This window comes from Cervus elaphus, chromosome 8 (assembly GCF_910594005.1).
Source record: "Cervus elaphus chromosome 8, mCerEla1.1, whole genome shotgun sequence".
Lineage (NCBI taxonomy): Eukaryota > Metazoa > Chordata > Mammalia > Artiodactyla > Cervidae > Cervus > Cervus elaphus.
Genome location: NC_057822.1, coordinates 45,618,762 through 45,640,060, shown reverse-complemented (window position 1 = coordinate 45,640,060; position 21,299 = coordinate 45,618,762). Strand labels below are relative to the sequence as shown.

The following is a 21,299-nucleotide window of genomic DNA, read 5'->3' as shown; positions in this document are numbered from 1 at the left end:
CTTTCTTGGCGGGGAGGAGCTCTATTATGCTTCTCCTACAGTCCCCATAGCCTGTCCGATGGTAAATGGAAACACAACAGGCACTCCAACACTGCTGGGATGCTCACAAACACCTCTTCATTTACCTGCATAGCAATTCTCTGAAATAGGAGCCGAATACCATTCTGCAAGATAAGAACTGACATGGAAGAAGCTGTCTACTACAGGACTTAGAATTTTAGAGTTGAAAGCACTTCACAGATCTTCTGCCTGAGAGGTTTGCAAACATCTTGTCATGCAATCCCTTTCTCAAGAGGTATTTTATTTAGAATCTCAATAGCACAAAGCAGAGAAGAGGAACCCACTGTCTTTACGGTGGAGGGGGACAGCCTAGGCCCCCACTGCTCAGCAAGCCCCTGCATAAGGCCACAGAGAATCACCAAAAATAGTGACAGCTCTTTCCTGGTGCAAGGCAGGAGACCAGGGGCTTTACTTATGGGCATTATTTTTCATAACCATCCTGACAGGATGATATTATTCCCCATGGTATAGATATAAGACCAAAAAAGACTATAAGAGAGACTAGACAATTTTCCTTAAGTCAGTTGGCAAGTAAGTAGAACATTTACGTTTGAGCTCAGGTTTATTCAACTCCAAAATCCTTATTTTGTCCGCTTACCATCTGGCTTCTCTGTCTAGCCATTCAATGTGATATAACTGTTTAGGTCACATGGATCAAAAACTCGTGGGCATATATATACTGTAAAGGGTGGGTGGGATTGAAATTGGCCTGTGGCTTCCTTATAGTGCATCCACTTCAGAAGGACTTCTCATTCTCTTTCAGTGAGGATGTTAAGAAGCTGGGACTCCCCAAAAGAGCAGTTCAGCTGAGACATGGCTAAGCTTTGGGGATGGCCAGGAATCCTCCTGCTGGCCAATGGATCAGCGATGTGTAAACAGCCTTCAGTACAAAGTCAACTCCCCACAGCAAGGGGCGGTAAAGGTGGCTCTTCCAGCCAACCAGAGATACCCAAATGCCAAACAAAGAGTTCTCATGAGGCAGTTTGGTCTTCTCGTGCATGTCTGGCTCTCATACATCTCCCATCTCCCCGGCCACTGGCCAGTGTCAACACTCAACAACCTCTTAGTAGTCTCACGTCTAGCCCTACCTCTCACCACTTGCCCCCAAAACAGGGCAAGTCCTCCCATCCCCCATCCACAATCTGTCTCCTTTTTATCTCCTCTCAGGGGATGCCCATTTCCAGGCACCCATGCCCACCACTTTAAATCTCCTTCTGAAAGTCTATAAACAATAAATGCTGCAGAGGGTGTGGAGAAAAGGGAAGCCTCTTACACTGTTGGTGGGAATGCAAATTAGTACAGCCACTATGGAGAACAATGTGGAGATTTCTTAAAAAACTGGAAACAGAACTGCCATACAGCCCAGAAATCCCACTCCTGGGCATACACAGCAAGGAAACCAGAACTGAAGGAGACACATGTACCTCAGTGTTCATTGCAGTACTGTTTACAATAGCTAGGCCATGGAAGCAACCTAGATGTCCATCAGCAGATGAATGGATGAGGAAGCTGCGCTACATATACACAATGCAGTATTACTCAGCTATAAAAAAGAATGCATTTGATGCATATATATGGATATAATGCATATATCTGCTTATAGTGCATATATATGGAATTTAGAAAGACAGTAATGATGACCCTATATGCAAGAAAGCAAAAGAGACACAGATATAAAGAACAGACTTTTGGACTCTGTTGGAGAAGCCAAGAGTGGGATAATGTGAGAGAATAGCATTGAAACACGTATATTACCATATGTAAAATAGATGACAAGTGCAAGTTCGATGCATGAAGCAGGGCACTCAAAGCCGGTGCTCTGGGACAACCCAGAGGGATGGGATGGGCAGGGAGGTGGAGGGGCGTTCAGGCTGGGGGACACATGCACACCCGTGGTTGATTCATGTCGACGTATGACAAAAACCACCACAATACTGTAACGTAATTAGCCTCCAATTAAAATAAATTAATTTAAAAATAATAAAATATCTTTAACAAGTAAAAATAAATATTTCATAGACTCAGTGAGAACAATATTTTATCTACCGTCAATAACATGTGTCAGAACTCTGTGCTGTTTGAACTCAATAAAGTGTACCATGTGTGGGATAATAAATAGATAAATAAATCTCCTTTTGAAGGAAAATGCTTCTTGCTCACTACTGATGTTTATTTCCACATGTAGCGAGTACTGCTGGTCTTACTGGCTGTTATGAGTTTAAACTCTGCCGCTGCCAAATTCATCTGTAGAAGTCATAGTCCCCAGGATATGAGAATGTGACCTTATTTGGAAGTAGGGTCATTGAGCTATAATTAGTTAACATGATGTCACATATCGGATTAGAGCAGGGCCCTAATCCAACATGACTGGTGTCCTCATAAAAAAGGGAAACTTGTACACAGACAATATACAAGAAGGACGCCATGTGAACATGAGGAGGGCCATCCACAAGCCAAAATGGAACAGACCCTTCCTTCCCTCCCAGTGCTCAGAAGGAACCAGCCCTGTGACGACACCCTGAGCTTGGACTTCTAGCCCCCAGAACTGTGAGATGATAAATTCTTAGGGTTTATATCACCTAGTCTGTGGCACTTTTGTTACTGCAGCCTTTAGGAAATTACAACACTTGGCCGTGCTCCTTCCCAACGCCCATTCCCTGATGTGGAGTTTGGGAGAGAAGTGCACAGAGGCCTGCTCCTCCCTCTTCTCTTCCTTCTTCGGAGCTAGCTGTCAGCAGGAAACGTCCATTCCACTCCATCTCCTCCTTGCCATTAGCTTGCCAGGGTCGGGCCTGCGCTGTCTAGTGCTGCCTGTAACTGGTGGGATGTCTAATCCTCCAGGTGGGTAAGCCAAACTGTCACATTAGTTTTGTCAGTAATAAAGTTAGTATTTCCACTTCTCATCTGCCTTTCGCTACTGTTGAATTGGGAAAGGAAGACGAGTGCTATTTGTAATGCTCTCCTCCCAAAGCCCACCCCCAGTCCTCATCTTCCTGGGAGCAAACAGTGAGGTGGCCTTCCTTCTTTCTTGACTGTGTTGCTATGGAATAAACTTTGTAACCTGCTTTCACAAGTCCTATCTTTTTGGTTGTCAAAAATTCACACATGAGTTAATGATTTCCAATTTCTCCATCTCTTCTTTTTTTTAAAATTTTCTTTCTCAAGCCTTTATCAAAAGGCCTGTATCAAAAGGCCTGTATCAAAACCTTTTGTATACATATATATAAACACTATATATATTATCTATATTTTAAAACACTTACTAATTTTTGCCTAACTAAAAAAGTTGTGATACTCTGGTTCAAGATGGCAGAGTAGAAGGACATGCATTGATCTCCTCCTGCAAGAGCACCGGAATTGCAACTAGCTGTTGAACAACCATCAAGAGAAGGATGCTGGAACCCACTATAAAAAGATACCCCAGTCCAAAGACAAAGAAGAAACCACAGCAAGATGACAGGAAGGGCGCAGTCACAATAAAATCAAATCCCACACCCACCAGGTGGGTGGCTCACAAACTGGAGAAAAATACCACCAAAGAAGCTCTCCCACTGTTGGGAAGGTTCTGAACCCCACGTCAGGCTTCCCAGCCTAGGGATCTGATAAAGAGACTGCCGATCACCAGGGAATCTGACTCTGAAGGCCAGTGGGATTTGATTACAGGACTTCCACAGGACTGGTGGAAACACAGACTCCAGTCTTGGAGGGCACAAACAAAATCTTGTGCACACCAGGACCCAGAGGAAAGAAGTGAGCCCACCGGAGACTGAACCGAAACCACCTGCTAGTGTTGGAGGGTCTCCTGTGGAGGTGGGGGTCAGGGGCTCAGCTCAGCGACAGGGGCATTGGCAGCAGCAGTCCTGGCAGGTGCTCTTTGCTGTAAGTCCTCTTGGAGGTCACCATTAACCCTACCATACAGGCCACAGACCCCAGGGCTGGGCCACTGAGGCCAAACACTCAACCCCGCCCATCAGTAGATCATCAGATTAGAGTTTTTCTGAGCAAGGCCCTGCCCACCTGGGTAAGACCCAGTTTTTCCCACTGCCAGTCCCTCCCATCAGAGGCTTACATAAGAGCCTCTTAGCCACCTCCACCAGAGGGTGGACAGAAGAAGCAAGAAGAACTGCAATCCCACAGCTAGGACAAAAACCACACTACAGAAAGTTAATCAGGGTGAAGAAGCAGAATGTCCCAGATGAAGGGATCAGATAAAATCCCAGAAAAACAACTAAATAAAATAGATACAGGCACCTTCCAGGAAAATAATTCAGAATAATGATAGTGAAGAGGATCCAGGATCTCAGGAAAACAATGGAGAAGATGCAAGAAATGTTTACCAAAGACCTAGAAGAACCAAAGAACAAACAAACAGAGATGAATAACACGCTATGGTAGGAATCCATAGTAGAATAACTGAGGCAGAAGCATGGATAAATGACCTGGAAGACAGAATGGTGGAAATTACTACCACAGAACAGAATATAGAGAAAAGAATGAAAAAAAAATGAAGACAGCCTAAGAGACCTCTGCGACAACATTAAACACACCAACATTGACATTAGAGAGGTCCAAGAAGCAGAAGAGAAGCAGAAAGGACCTGAGAAAATATTTGAAGAGATAAGAGCTGAAAGTTTACCTCACACGGGAAAGGAAACAGTCAGCCAAGTCCAGGAAGCACAGTTGCAGGAAGGATACACCCAGGGAGGGACACCGAGACACACAGTAATTAAACGGACAAAAATTAAAGACAAAGATAAAACATTAAAAGCAACAAGCGAAAAATGACAGAAAACTTACAAGGAAGTGCCCATCATGTTATCAGCTGATTTCTCAACAGAAACTCTACAAGCCAGAAGGGAACGGCAAGATATATTTAAAGTGACGAAAGCAACGAAGCTACAACCAAGAATACTCTACCTGGCAAGACTCTCCTTCAGATTTGATGGAGGTATCAAAAGCTTTCCGGACAAGCAAAAGAGAATTCAGCGCCACCAAACCAGCTTTAAATCAAATGCTAAAGGAACTTCTCTAGGCAGGAAACATAAGAGAAGGAAAAGACCTACAGAAAATAAGCTCAAAACAATTAAGAAAATGGTAACAGGATCAGACACCTCGATAATTACTTTAAACGTAAATGGATTAAACACATCAACCAAAAGACATAGACTGGCTTGGTGGATGAAAATGTGCTTGTATGTACTTCCACTTATCACATCATTCAGCTTGACCCCCCAAACTGTATGTAATTATTTTATATTGCTAGGTTAATCATGTTCCCATTATGGCTTGCAATTGTAATTATCTTTTATTTTTTGTCCTGCTGTTGACTGTAAAAACTGATTAACATCTTTTACTATTGTGATTATGTAACTATTACTCACTTAATACCACTGTATCATGATTGGTCAACAGAAAAATAATAGAATTCTATATCATCAAAACTATCATTTAATAGAAAAACCTGTGATCATTTTTTAACATCCAGATGAAAATTAGAGTTATCTTGGAATTTTTTGAAAAACACAAAGGCCCAGATACTGCTTTTTTTTCTCCAAAGCTCCAGATGTGTTTCTAATGAGTACTCCTGTTTAAAAACAACTGGACTATATGATGATCTTTTACTTTTTTGTTTCACTTTTTCTATTTTATATTCAGGGCTCCGTTTCATTTAGTTTATGTTTTCCAATTTCTCCATCTCTCCTTTATTTTTCTGATGTTTTTCCCAAGCTTTTATCAAGCACAGTAGAAAAGCTTTTGTATATACATATATAAATTTTATGAATAATATGTATATCTTAGAAAACTTATGAATGTTTGCCTAACTAAAAAATTTATAACATTTTGACTCACGTGTTTGACTTAGTGTGAAAAGAATGCTAGATTTCTAATGAAAAAAACATATATGCAATAAGCATCAAAGATTTACTGTACAGTACAGGCAGCTATAATCAATATAACAACCTACAATGGAAAATAATCTGAAAAATAATATATGTGTATAGGTATAACTGAATCACTTTGCTGTGCACCTAAAACACTGTAAGTCAACTATACTTCAATGAAATATATATGTTAGGAAAAATTTTAAAAATTAAATGGCTCCTAAAAATTCACACACAAACACGGACAGCTACTTCCTCACTCTCATTATAACAATTCTATTTCCCTCAAGGTAGCAGATAACTTAGACTATCCAGGAAACTGTCATGTATAGACTATGAGGGTAAGAGAGGCACAACAATTTTTATCTTGAGATATTACCTGACGATATATTTTGGTTAATTAAAATTGGAGTGTGAGTTATTTAATATATGCAATTTTGAATCAAACAATAAATGAAAATCTAATAAATAATGCTACGATTATTATGAAAGCATTTCACGACAACCAGTGTTGTCGTCATTACCATTATCACGTACTCTGGGTCTCCTGAGAAGCACACCCTCACCTGCCAAGTGGAGACCAGCTGGACAGGCTGGTGGACACATGAGGGTGTCCAGAGACTGGTGCTGGTGCACTTCATCTTACAGGCCCATCAAGGCCACTAGCATCACTACATTATTTCTTCAGAATTTTTTTATCCTACTGGCCTGGAAATCACTGCGTATACTAGGAAGGAGAGATGGAAAGGACTTCAGGAAAAGCAGAGCCAAGGTTAGAGGTCTAGGTTCAAAAAAGTTAGCATCATATCAATCATCTGCTATAAATCCTCTGTTAGGTCAATATTCTCTAAAACAACATTGGCAATAACATAAATGTAATTTCTGGGTGCTACACACACACACACACACACACACACACATATATATACTGAAAATCACACACACACACACACACACATATATATATACTGAAAATCAGAAAACTTAGAACTCCTAAACTTTGAGACCCAAGACCTGCCTATGCTAGTATAAAGGGTGAGTGTTAACATCTCCCACAGTGACCCATGACTAATCCTGAGTATTCTAGGAGACCCCCTTCCCTAGGTGAAGTGGTGGTGGGGTAGGGGTCTCCCAGTTTTAAACTATAGACTTATAGACTAGGGAAGAATTATGAGAGGTATAAAGTCAGGCAGCAAAGATTTCATGAACTCCACCTACTCATCCCAATGAGAAGAATCTTATAATACACACGTCTGCTATGCTAAGTCACTTCAGATGTGTCTGACTCTGTGAGACTCCATGGACTGTAGCCCACCAGGCTGCTCTGTCCATGGGATCCTCCAGGCAAGAATACTGGAGTCGGTTGCCATTTTCTTCTCCAGGGGATCTTCTCAACCCAGGGATCCAACCTGTGTCTCATGTCTCCTGCATAAGAGACAGGTGGGTTCTTTACCGCTAGCACCAACTGGGAAGCATAACAATTATTTTATTAATTAAATAAAATAACAATACACTTATTCCTGTCAAAATTTTCAATAAAGTCTATTCAGTACACAGCAAGAGTGAAACAGGGAAGAAAGAAAAACCAATACAAAGGTGTGTTATCACACCAGTCTTTGCTGTGAGCAACTGGGGCTTGGTCTTGCTGGAATGGGCCTTAGAATTGTCCATCCACAGGCTCAGGTACCCCACTGGCTGAGGGGTGCTCACGGAGTGTTTGTTAATTTACTTGGACTTCAGGCTGCTGCAGAGCCAAAGTGATAGAAAGGGAGCAGCTTTTGCAAGTATGACTGTGTGCGTCGGTAACTGCCAGTCATGGTAGAATAACCTAGTTTATCCCAGTCCTCTCATTTGGCTTTTTTCTTCTTCATGAGTAGCTCTGTTTTACAGTGGTAGATATAATCTTGTTGCATTTATTAAGCCTGTAGCAATATGCATTTATGAACAACCTAGGAACTCTTCTTTGTAGTTAAAATATACTCAAGTTGCTAGAAATCAGTTTGGGTATTTTAAGTACTTTCCCAATCCATAATCCCTTTTTTTCCAGCTTTTTGTCTGATGGCAGTACCCTGTAAATCTCAAAGTAAATGCTATGTCCTAAAACTACGTCAACATATGCTTGTAAAGTCAACCATTATTTTTATGCTGTGGCAATCAGAGCAGTGTTAATGGCAGAGAGAACAATATTAGAACTCAACATCCAAACTCACTAATCGCAACGAAAGCCAAGGCTGTTTTATGAGACAATCTCCATAGCAACTGGAGAATCAGAGTAGGAAATTCTTGAAGTGAAAAGTTGTTCCTGATTTGCCAGATCAGCCCATGTTTTGACAATCTGTAACAAGGTAATCGAAGGGTCTTAAGACTACCACACAAGTGTTGATGTCGTGTGAATCTGTCATGGCACATGTTCTCCAAGACATAAAAACACTTGAAACATCATCTAACAAGGCTGATAAATCTAATCAAATTCATTAATGGTCATATATTTTAAGGTAAATTAAAAAAAACCAATCATGTAAGAGCTAAATCCTTATTTACGTAACTTATTTAACTAGCATTTTATCTTTCCAATCTTCTAAATAATGTCAATTCGCAAAGCACTATATAAACATTATTTCATTTGATTAATCACATAAAACAAAAAGCAAGTTTCCGTATGATTTACAATATTCATAGCTATGGTCTAGACTTTCAAAGCAGAATGTTATGAAATCACAGGTTAGTTAAGCCCACTTTCACCGGCAAATCATTGGGGGGATTTGTCAGAATACCTCCTGCTCTGACCCCGCCCCTCCATCTTAACTTAGTCCTTCTCAGGAAGGTTTGCGTCTGAGTGAGATACAAGGTCACATTTCAGAGACACTGTCTCTGGCCCATGAAACACTGAGCAAGGAACAAGTGGAAAACATACACGCGGCGCAACGGCCCACAGTAATCAGTCTATAAAAAAATAACTGAAGCCTAGAGATTGAGACTAAATACCTTTGATTAAGAGTTAGAAGTCAGAAAAAAGAATAATGTTCCTGTAAATGTATCTTTGGTTCCAATTAGGTGAATTCATTGCACTCTTGAAGGATCCAAGATAATCAAAATCACCAAGAGGAATCAAAGAAGTAGGGACTTCCAAGTAAAGATGAGAGTGTAGATCCATCCCTATGTTTACTTTCACTTCTTCCAAAAATCCCAGAAAAAAAAGATGTCAAAGAGATCTATTTGAAAAGCATTGATTCCCTCAAACAAACAGAAATGGAAGAGGAAGCGATGGCATTGGAACTTGGAGAACGGATATAAGACAAGCGGGAGACCCTGGACAGCAGAGAAGCAGCCTGACTTACAGCACAGGCACCTGGAAGTGGTCAGAACTGGTGACCTCACTCTGGGATAGAAGCTAAAGGCCAGCTCCAAACAGGGAGACTGGTGGGAAGTCTGTTTAAGCAGCAGTTAGATCCCACCCCCTCCACACGGATGGGCAACTGGCAGGAGACACAAGAGGTAAACACTATGTATGTCTGGACTAGGGGATACAGCTGAGGGCAGTGGGGATTCGTGAAAAGAGGGGAATGAAGGGAACATTTACATACTAACTGCTGAGACTCTTCTAGCCTCTTCTGCAACTCAGTTCCTAAATCATGGACAGCTGAATACTCCAGGCTGAAGACTGGTGGATTCTTCTTTAGGAAACCTGAAAAACCCAAGAAGAAAGACCCCAAAGATACTGAAATAGGAGTTCGCCAAAGAAACAACCTGGCCACAAACCTCACTTGCATCCTCAGATTATCCATCAGTCTTTCAGTGTCCACTCTTGGAGGAAGCAGCCAAACAGTGATCATCCGACATCTGAGGAAGGTTTTAAAACAAAACAGGAGAAAGCAACCTGGGGGTGTAAGTGGGGGTAGGGAGGTAGGTAGGGAACAGACAACATGCGGAAAGAAGAAACTGTCAAAAATGATACAATGCTACTATTCATGAGATGTGACCAGGATGTTATTTAGAAAAATGAACACTCAGAGAGTAAATAAAAGCACCTAGAAATCAATATAGAAAAAATGAAAAACTTATTGAAGGCTTTTGATATAAAGTAGAGGACATTTGCAAGTAATTATTGTAAAAATTCAAAGTGATTTTAAAAAGAGAGAGAGAGAGAGAAAGTAAGTGCAGAGAACCAGTACAGAGTTCCAGTAACCAAATAATGGGGCTTCCAGAAAGAACTGAGAAAACAGAAGAAGTCATCAATGGAATAACTCAAGAGAACTTCCAGCAACGAGGGATGAACTTCAAGGACTCAAAGGACCTGCCAGGCGTCCAGCATAATGGATGAAAACAGATGCATGCAAAGGCATGTCACAGAAATTCAAGAACGCTAGAAACAAAGTGAAGATCTTACAAGCTTCCAGAGAGAAGGGACAGATCATGTACAAAGATCAGGAATCATAATGGCTTCAGAAGTGTCAACAGCAACATGGAAATAAGAACTGATACAGTCTTCAAAATAAAGGAAAATCACTTCTAACATATAATTCTATATCTAGGCAAACTAAAAATGAAGGTAAAATAATGGCATTTTCAGACATGTAACTTCTCAAAAATTTATTCTCCTCCTCCCCCCCTTTTTTTACGAAGCCAGTAGAGGATACATTCACTAAAACAAGGGCATAAAATAAGGGGTGGGGGGAGAGAAGATGTGGGATTTAGGAACCAGGGTATCCAAACTGCAGAAAGATGAAGGGAAAACCTAGGAAAATAGTAATAGGAAATGCTATGATGACAGTTATCCTCAGCAAATTTAGAGTAACTGGTTCTAATTGGATCAGGTCAAGGAGTTCTAGAAGACAGTTGTTTAAGAAGACAAAGTTTATAGAACAGTCAATACATGATGTGTTTTATCTGAATGAGTGGATAAATGTTATTATTGACAGAGTCTGTGGTTAAATCAGTGGTAAGTATATAAAAAACGTAAGTAAACAATCAAAAAGATAACAATCAATTCTAGCAAAAAGAAAAGGTTTTACAGAAATGGTAAAATAATGAAAGTCTAAATGTTTCATTGTGAATAATGTTTCCATAGTTACAATAATGTGACCACTAAATACTGATCTAAAAAATGTGAGCGTGTGTGTGTATGTGTGTCTGCACGCACACTGGGGGTGATGGATGTGGTGAAAGGAAGCTAAATTCTCATCTTCTGCAATGAGAAGTCAATAGACAATGCCTAAAATTAAAAAAAAAAAATGAAGTACCAAGATAGGATTTGAATCCTAAATAATAAAAGAATTGAAAGTACCTGGCTCAGGGGAGAAGGAAATAGAAGGATGTGCACAGTAAGGGGGAAAAGGAAGTTATGTAGGTCTTCAGAGTCAGAACAGACTATGTACATTTGGCTTTTAACCAAGTTTATGCATCATTCTGATCACAAGAAAAAGAAGCAAACGGAGGACAGGAAGGAAGAAGGGAGGGAGGGAGGGAAGGACGGAGTAGGGAAAAGGAAAACAGGGAGGAGGAGGAAAGTGTTAAGAGAAACAATACGGATAAAAATGAAATAGAGCCTAACAGATCAAATATGGCTTTTAGAGAAAATGAAGCAAAGTTCTTTTTAAAATTACAAGCTTTAACTAAATATAGACTAGATCCCTGTGTCTCCTTTTTTACGTGGCAGCATCTGTAAGTGAAGACCCTTTCTTACCACTGCTTCGCTCCCCAAGCCGCAGCCTCCTACAAGTCTCCCCACTCTCTCCCTTCTCTGTTATCTTAGGCTATCACCTTTCCCAACTGCTCTGCCTGCTTCTTCCCTGATCTCCACCATGCAGGCAAGTAATCTGTCTAAAGTTCAAAGCCAATCATAGACTTTCTTTCTTAAAACTCTTCAACAGTTTCCACTGCCTTTAGGATAAGGTTTGAACTCATTAACCTGGTATATAAAACTTCATGATTTCACCTCTGATCACCTTTGGAGCTTTATTTCTAAACATTCCCACCCCACCCCATCTCTGAGCCCCACGCAGGCACACTGCAATCCTTTGTAGGTCCAGGCTGCTTCCACCTCTAGAATTGCTGCATTGCTGTGTCCTAGAGGTGGAAGTACTGCATTTTGGACTCTTTTGTTGACTATGATGGCTACTCCATTTCTTCTAAGGGATTCCTGCCCACAGTAGCAGATAAAATGGTCATCTGAGTTAAATTCACCCATTACAGTCCATCTTAGTTCGCTGATTCCTGGAATATCGATGTTCACTCTTGTCATCTCCTGTTTGACCACTTCCAATTTGCCTTGATTCAGGGACCTAACATTCCAGGTTCCTATGCAATATTGCTCTTTACAGCATCAAACCTTGCTTCTATCACCAGTCCCATCCACAACTGGGTGTTGTTTTTGCTTTGGCTGCATCCCTTCATTCTTTCTGGAGTTATCTCTCCACTGATCTCCAGTACCATCTTGGGCACCTACCGACCTGAGGAGTTCATCTTTTAGTGTCCTATCTTTTTGCCTTTTCATACTGTTCATGGGGTTCTCAAGGCAAGAATACTGAAGTGGTTTGCCATTCCCTTCTCCAGTGGACCACATTCTGTCAGACCTCTCCACCATGACCCATTCGTCTTGGGTGGCCCCACACGGCAGGGCTTAGCTTCACTGAGTTAGAGAAGGCTGTGGTCATGTGATCAGATTGGCTAGTTTTATGTGATTGTGGTTTCCGTCTGTCTGCCCTCTGATTCCCTCTCTCAGTGCCCATCGTCTTACTTGGGTTTCTCTTACCTTGGACCTGGGGTATCTCTTCACGGCTGCTCCAGGAACATTTAATGAAAAGATGGGCTCAATAAAGGACAGAAATGGTAGCGACCTAAAGAAACAGGGGCTTCCCTGGCAGCTCAGCTGGTAAAGAATCCGCCTGCAAAGTGGGAGACCTGGGTTCAATCCCCGGGTTGGGAAGATCCCTTGGAGAAGGGAAAGGCTACCCCCTCCAGTATTCCAGCCTAGAGAATTCCATGGACTATACAGTCCTTGGGGTCGCAAAGAGTCGGACACGATTGAGCGACTTTAACTAACAGAAGCAGAAGATATTAAGAAGAGGTGGCAAGAATACATAGAAGAACTGTACAAAAAAGATCTTCATGACTCAGATAATTACAATAGTGTGATCACTCACCTAGAGCCAGACATCCTGAAATGTGAAGTTAAGTGGGCCTTAGGAAGCATCACTACAAACAAAGTTAGTAGAGGTGATGGAATTCCAGTTGAGCTATTTCAAATCCTGAAAGATGATGCTGTGAAAGTACTGCTCAATATGCCAGCAAATTTGGAAAACTCAGCAGTGGCCACAGGACTGGAAAGAGTCAGTTTTCATTCCAATCCCAAAAAAAGGCAATGCCAAAGAATGCTCAAACTACCACACAATTGCACTCATCTCACATGCTAGTAAAGTAATGCTCAAAATTCTCCAAGCCAGGCTTCAGCAATATGTGAACCGTGAACTTCCAGATGTTGAAGCTGGTTTCACAAAAGGCAGAGGAACCAGAGATCAAATTGTCAACATCCGCTGGATCATCGAAAAAGCAAGAGAATTCCAGAAAAACATCTATTTCTGCTTTATTGACTATGCCAAAGCTTTTGACTGTGTGGATCACAACAAACTGTGGAAAATTCTGAGAGATGGGAATACCGGACCACCTGACCTGCCTCTTGAGAAACCTGTATGCAGGTCAGGAAGCAACAGTTAGAACTGGACATGGAACAACAGACTGGTTCCAATTAGGACAAGGAGTATATCAAGGCTGTATATTGTCACCCCACTTATTTAACTTATATGCAGAGTACATCATGAGAAATGCTGGGCTGGAATAAGCACAAGCTGGAATCAAGATTGCTGGGAGAAATATCAATAACCTCAGATATGCAGATGACACCACCCTTATGGCAGAAAGTGAAGAGGAACTAAAAAGCCTCTTGATGAAAGTGAAAGAGGAGAGTGAAAAAGTTGGCTTAAAGTTCAACATTCAGAAAACTAAGATCATGGCATCTGGTCCCATCACTTCATGAAAAATAGATGGGGAAACAGTGGAAACAGTGGCTGACTTTATTCTTTGGGGGCTCCAAAATCACTGCAGATGGTGATTGCAGCCATGAAATTAAAAGATGCTTGCTCCTTAGAAGGAAAAGTTATGACCAACCTAGACAGCATATTAAAAAGCAGAGACATTACTTTGTCAACAAAGGTCCATCTAGTCAAACCTATGGTTTTTCCAGTGGTCATGTATGGATGTGAGAGTAGGACTATAAAGAAAGCTGAGTGCCAAAGAATTGACGCTTTTGAGCTGTGGTGTTGGAGAAGACTCTTGAGAGTCCCTTGGACTGCAAGGAGATCCAACCAGTCCATCCTAAAGGAAAACAGTCCTGAATGTTCATTGGAAGGGCTGATGTTAAAGCTGAAACTCCAATACTTTGGCCACCTGATGCGAAGAGCTGACTCATTGGAAAAGACCCTGATGCTGGGAAAGATTGAGGGCAGGAGGAGAAGGGGATGACAGAGGATGAGATGGTTGGATGGCATCACTGACTCAATGGACATGGGTTTGGGTGAACTCCGGGAGTTGGTGATGGACAGGGAGGCCTGGAGTCCTGTAGTCCATGGGGTCGCAAAGAGTTGGACATGACTGAGCGACTGAACTGAACTGAACTGAACTGAGAGGTGGGAGTTTTTAAACTAAAATTATATGCAAAATTATGTGTGTGTAGCTATGTATGTATACACAAATGCACACCGTAAAAAATTGCAAGTGACTCTGACATTATTTATAAGTTCCCTGAACATCAACTTTGGACCCTACTTTAAGAACCCCTTTCTTAAGGAATAAGCAAGCTTCCAACTGATATCAAAAAGTTCTGAAATATATCATTCAGAAGTTTAGCACACAAAGCATACGTGAATCAGACATATTAACTGTATTCCACATCACTGGAATGTCCTCCATCACCCTTCTTCCCAAACAAAGTTAGTTAAATTATTATTTTAATGTAGTTTCCCTGAGAAGCAGTTACCCTAGTAGAAAACATCCTGTCACTGTTCTGAGAACGCTGAGATCCTAGAATATGAACACTTCTTCCTCATGAGAATGCCTAAGCATGCTGTTACCCAAAAAATAAAAAAAACTTAAAAAAACTGGATGATCTTAGATGAACAGCTGTGTAGAAAGGAGACTGTAAAAATAAAAACTGCATGTTGGAGCATCAAAATAGTAACCATGTACAGTATATGACTGTTTTTAATCAGCTGAAGATGAAGCTATTACATTTCAAATTGAATGTTATAAATTAGTTCAAGAATGCAGCTGAGCTCACATTTAATTAGAAATGTCCATGTTTAAATCATGAGGTACAGTAGCTGCCAATGAAGTAAAAGGGCAACGGAAGGGAGAGGTACTCTGCCCAGACCCTTCTGTTGTCCACTGTCTCCTACGCTGGCCGAGAATCTGGGGCGGACCAGTCCTGATGTGATGAAGAACTTCATGTACTAGCTAATTTGAGACTTAATATAACCGAACATAATTGTTTTGAAGACAATTAAAATCATTATTCTGGACTGAACAATTCTGAACTCTTCATTTTCGTGTGAAATGTATTTTACCCCATGGTGAATTTTAACTCTTTCTTAGAGGAAAAGTAAACCAAATTTTGGGCCAAGATTTCCCCGGAGAAATAATCCACAGATTGTCAGATCATGTTAAAAATGCAGCACAAGCAGTGAGGTACACCTTTGGAAACAAGCCTCCTTTCCTATTTCTGGGGCTTGATGTAGCTCAGCTAGAGTCCAAATCTACATCCCAAATGTTACACACCTCCCTGTTACCTAAAAATGAGGCAATACCGCAGAGGATTTCTGAGGTCATAGAGAGAAGTCTGCAATCATCCTACAGCGGACTTTCCCCCAAAGCTTATGGGCCTCTGAATCTCATAATTAACCAGCGAGACAGTCCAGGCAAAAGGTCTTTCTTTTCTCCCAATTTGCTTAATTCAAAAACACCTCAAGTGACATAGCTCAAATTTTCCAAATTAAACTTACCCCTGGGGCTGAAATCAAGCATGTGACAGTTCAGTTCTAAAGAAAATCTTAAAGAGAGTTGTGCACAAGAAAAAAAGAGAAGAAAAAAAAAAAATCAGAGGAAAAAGGGGTAGGAGTTAACATTTAAGTGGGTTTTCAACCTCATCATTACCCCTGCTCAAGAAAATAGAACACAGATGGGCGAAACACACCATCGTTCTGCCCTGAAGAGTCTAAGGAACTCATTAGAAACTAGTGTTGTTTCCTCAAGGTCTATCGTGGATTTGTAGGGGGACACAATGATTGACTGGCTGCATCCCACAGCATTGAGAGTCCCACACCGTCGTGGGCTGGAAAGTGGAAGGATGAGTCACAAAGACACCGTGCCACTGCAAGCCCTGAAAGCTTATTGCTGACACAATTCTTCAAGGTCGATTTTTCCCAGGGAACTGAGGAGTGATTATATTGTCACAAGCTGTTCTGATTTGTAAAAATGGTTTCCATTAAGTAATAACACACTTCCCCCAAACTTTCTCTTACTTCTGGCCACAGCGCCACACTCTTCCACTCCGACACCAGAGAGAGGGTAAATGGGAATCAGGTCCACTGCTCCCAGGCAAGGATGGATCCCCTCCTGAACCTCCATATCGATAGACTGGAAGGCTTCCAAGCAGGCAGCCAGAACGGAATTGCCTTAAAAATGTAAAATTTTAAAAAAATAAAATAAAAGCATTAAACTCTCAATTGCATCTAAAGAAGCAGCTATAATTATTATTGTCCTACCAGTTTGTTTTCCTTTCGTAAAATGTACAGAAGATTGTTTTTTCATCCAAAATAAAGAAAAATGTAAGATCCAACATTTCCCCTCTCCCCACCTCCCAAGTGTCATAAAGTTCCCCATATCTTCTAATTCTTTACTTTCCAAAGTGGAAGAAGTAAGCAAAGTTTATTGCTCTTAAAAAAACTTTGTATCTTTTTTTTTTACAATTGGTTACTTTCAATTTTTTTTACTTTATCAAATTAATCTGATAAAATTCTTTGTTATTTTCAGAATATTTTATGAGTTTACATTAAAACAGATAAACATAGCATAGCATCACCAATTCAATGAACATGAACTTGGGCAAACTCCGGGAGATAGTGAGAGACAGTCAGGCCTGGTGTGCTACAGTTCATGCAAAGAGTCGGACATGACTTAGTGACTGAACAACAAAGACAAAAATATGTTTTTAAAAGTAGACCATAGGTATTTTACTTTTGCTCTTATAACTAGATTTTCATTAAATTTTGTATGTGTGTTAAGTCGCTTCAATCTTGTCCAACTCTTTGCAACGCCATGGGCTGTAGTCTGCCAGGCTCCTCTGTCCATGGAATTATCCTGGCATGAATGTTGGAGTGGGTTGCCATTTCCTTCTCCAGGTTCATTAATTATTCTATCTAAATACATATAGACACCTCAGAGTGTTATTCCTCTTGAGTTTTCATTAGCAGTGCAGTATGACCATTTTGGTCCTGTATTTGCTGAAAATCATTCATCAGCTCTTTGCTTTCCAAACAAACATACCTTTTGAGAAAAAACAATCTGCTAAGTCAAAACCAAGTTTATCTGAAAATAATTTAAATTCTTTACCAAGCAATGCTAGGGATAATACAGATTTTTGTTTAATCAAGTCTGATCCTTCAAATTCAAGCTGTCCCACTAAACCTTACAACAGGACACATGAAACCCATTTCATTTCACCCAATGGACCATCTCAAGATTTCAGGCTCCTGACGCAAAACACAACTGCTTAGCATGTTTCATTTCAAGTCAACTTATCAGTGAAATCAAATTCAACACTATGACTTCACAGGTTAAAACCTGAAGATATTTTTCTTAACCACAAAAACATATGTGATCATCTTCAGGGAAAGAATGTTATTAAATACTGGACCCCAAGATTCATTTTAATGAAGAGGAAGCAGGAAATGAATATCTCAAAGATGCACCCGTTCAGAAAAACGAAGAAATGCAGTTTTGAGGTAGATTTCTTATGCATGGAGAAGAGTATTCAGATTAACACAGGAAATCAATGATTAAGGAGCATTTGGGTCTACTGGAAGCCGACACTTAACCAAAAGACATATATAGAAAAAGAAACTGAAATCTTACCTATCTCCTCAATAGAAGCTGCTATTGTAATAACTGATCTATTATACTCCGGATCAGAAAATATATTGAGCACTGATACTTCAGGATGTCTCTGTCCTATATAAAAAAACAACACATAAATGCAGGAATTTTTTTCTCTGGTGAAACCTTAATACTTTATTTTTCTTGATACAACAAAATTTAGCTTAACAGAAAGATTTGGGGGAAGGGGTGACCTCTGAAGTGACACTGACTAGTCAAGAAATTCATAGACAGTAATGTCCACTTCCTACATTGTCTTCCTTTACAATCGGATGGCTCAGCTCAGATACTAGGCTTTGGTGTCTATGAGAGACCTTCTCTTGCACTTTCTTCTGAATTTGTCAAAGTTCTCTTAACTCAGTCCAAGATGATAGCCTCTTCTGTTAGCAAATCGTATCACACTAAATTCTGTCTTCTTTCAATCTCATCTTCTATGCCTTGGCAATTTTTCCTTCCAAACACAGAGATTAAACCGGATCAAAAAATAACATCTGGAAAAACTAGGATAGGCCAATTAGTGCCTAGAGCAGAGGTTCCTGGGATGCATGCACCTGCCTGTTAGAAGCTGTTCTGACTCCAGCGTCTCCTTTTCAAAGGCCACCAACAGCCTTCAGATGTTAACGACTTCCAGCCTTCAGCCACGTGTGACTCACTGAAACCTGTAACCTGGAGGAGAAAGCTGCCATACCCATGTATGGTGGCCACCCATAACCCCGTGGTTATTTTTGAAGTTTACAAGCCTTGCTCAAGCTCCTTAAAAGTTCCTCGTATGCCTACAAAAGCAAATTCAAAGTGAAGGACAAAAGTTCTCAGGCGGTAATTAAGCCTTTCACTATGCCATTATACCTTTGTCGCCCTGTCCCCTGGCAGCTTAACAATTAATCTTTTCAAGGAGAGGGAAAATAAGTTACATACGGAACTACAGAGCTTACAGCAGCCCTACGCTATTAATTTTAATAATGTGAAAAGATAAACTTATGTCACTCACTCATAGCCAAATGAGCATCTACAGAGACCTACCCTGGTGTAGGTCTAAAATTTATAACTCAGCTTTCTTTACATAAGACCTTTCACACCATTTAAATGTTTTCACATTGCTTAATTGGAAAAAATATAGGTGATATAGTTTGATTCCACTCACTTAAAAATAAATGCCTTTAAAGTATCCGTAAAACAGCAGGTCATTTTCTTAACTAGTGCTACCTTCCCTGAATTTTTAAAGCTATGAAAGACAGAGCAGGAACGAGATCATACAACTTCTTTTTTATGTATTTTTTTCAACATACTTTAGCTTTTAGAAAAAAAGAGATAATTTTATTTTTTTCATCTGAAATCTTCTTCTGAAAAGCTTTTATTCTCAGTTTCATATGACTCAATTGATTCAAATGCTGAAAGAATGAAACACTCTCTCCTGCAATTTCTTAAGCATGCACATAGAAAAAAAAATTACTTCTGGCAGGAGGAGCTGTCAGTATGAATCTCAGCAGAAGTAAATTGTTTGGTATTTGTAATGGAGTATAATAGCTATAATTCCATTTGAGCTACTGCCACTAATAAGCTGATAAAAACTGTGAGTTGAGACCCAGGCGTCCATCAGCGTGTGACTTCCGTAAATGTCTCTGCCCAGTCATTTAATCACAGAATGTGTCTCTGTACATTCACCCAATCCCATTAGATGTACTATCTGACAATGCGGGGCCCAAACTGGCTCTTCCCACAAAGAGAATGGAAAAGCACAGCTTGCATGCTGACTCCAGAGGAGTTTTCCTATCAGCAATTATCAGGAATTTTCACAGACATTCCTAGCCCCCCAAAGTTGCTAGATGGTAACTTAAATGTGCTCAGTGTCAGAAACACTAGGAAAAGCACCTCTCTCTCATGCAAAGCAATAACCAAATCAAAAATTACAATCAGAAATTAAAATAGACTGTTTCAAATGCTTCAAGGCTATGACCCTAATACTCAACCTGTTGCCAAAAAGCTGTTGATTTAATAACAAAGCTTTTGTATTTAAATGATGGTAAACCTGTAAATACACTATGTTTTGTGTATGTGTGAAAGTAAAAACAATATCTAGAACTACATGTCATCACATGATCATTTTAACAAAGGTTAAGAAAAGAGAGAAAGAGTAGCATCTCTAATAGTAAATACTGGTCCAGGGGGTAAAGGAGATTGAGTTTCAGTCTTCTGAATTTGAATGGCTGAATGATCTTACACACATCACTTAAACGCCTAAGAGTCTTCATACGGAGAAAATGGAGTAGATATATTAATGCTGTAATGACAGCCTAGGCTTTGCTGGCAGGAGTGCTTTTGAAAAGTACTTGGTATTCGACAAGTTTATTTTTTATTTAACCTGCTGAATAAAAAGCATAATGAATTATGCTCCTTCTATTAATGATCATACACATGGCCCATGAGGGCAGCATTAAACCTGTATGTGAATATATCCTCTTCAGGAGTCTGTCAATAGCCTGAACAATGTGCATTTCAGACACCCTCTCCAATGTGAAGAAATATGCTTGTGGATGGTATGCAGGCATTTGGAAGAGAGTGTATGCGCACATCTGAGTAAGTGATCTATCTCAGCATTCTGGAGCCAAGCTATGATAGCCCAAGAACAAGGGAGAAAATTCAGGAAGAAAGCAGAAGTGTGTTCTATGGACACTGTCAGCAGAATAAAAAAATTATTCTTATTATCAAAACACTACATATTCACATCTATTGCCTGTTGTTCCTACCATTTCTTTCAAGAAGAGCAGCTTTCGCTATGTTCTCAACAATGTACTTTTTTCTGGCTTCTGAAATGTTTAACAAACAGGCAGCCAAACGGAGCCCCACTCGGCAAGAAGACATGGTGATTTTCTTCTAGAAAAGGAGAAAAATGAGTCTTCATTTTGGTTTCTACAGTTTGTTCATATTTTCACATTCATTAAACATTTAAAAAGTCATAGCTGTTTGGAAACCAGGTAGCCATAACATGAATACTTTACTATTTCAATCATAGGTAACACCTAAAGGATATCATCTCACATTGACAGCCAAAAACTATGCACATGAGGTCATGCACATATGAACATATGAAGACAGTAACACACTAGAAAATATCCATCAAGTACTCAGTCTGAATTCTGTCATGGGAAACTTTTT

General features: G+C 40.1%; 1 protein-coding gene across 11 annotated transcripts in view; it reads right to left on the bottom strand.

Annotated features, from left to right (window-relative positions):
* The window catches only part of FTCDNL1 (formiminotransferase cyclodeaminase N-terminal like), a 153,545-nt gene that overhangs the window by 90,270 nt on the left and 41,976 nt on the right, over nt 1–21,299 (bottom strand). For all 11 annotated transcript variants that reach the window (XM_043910462.1, XM_043910463.1, XM_043910461.1 and 8 more), the window contains 3 exons: nt 20,891–21,017; nt 18,126–18,221; nt 16,514–16,666 (listed from right to left, as the gene is read on the bottom strand). In XM_043910462.1, coding sequence (XP_043766397.1) covers nt 16,514–16,666; nt 18,126–18,221; nt 20,891–21,005 — 364 coding nt within the window. In that variant the 5' untranslated portion in view covers nt 21,006–21,017. The remainder of the gene's footprint in view (nt 1–16,513; nt 16,667–18,125; nt 18,222–20,890; nt 21,018–21,299) is intronic.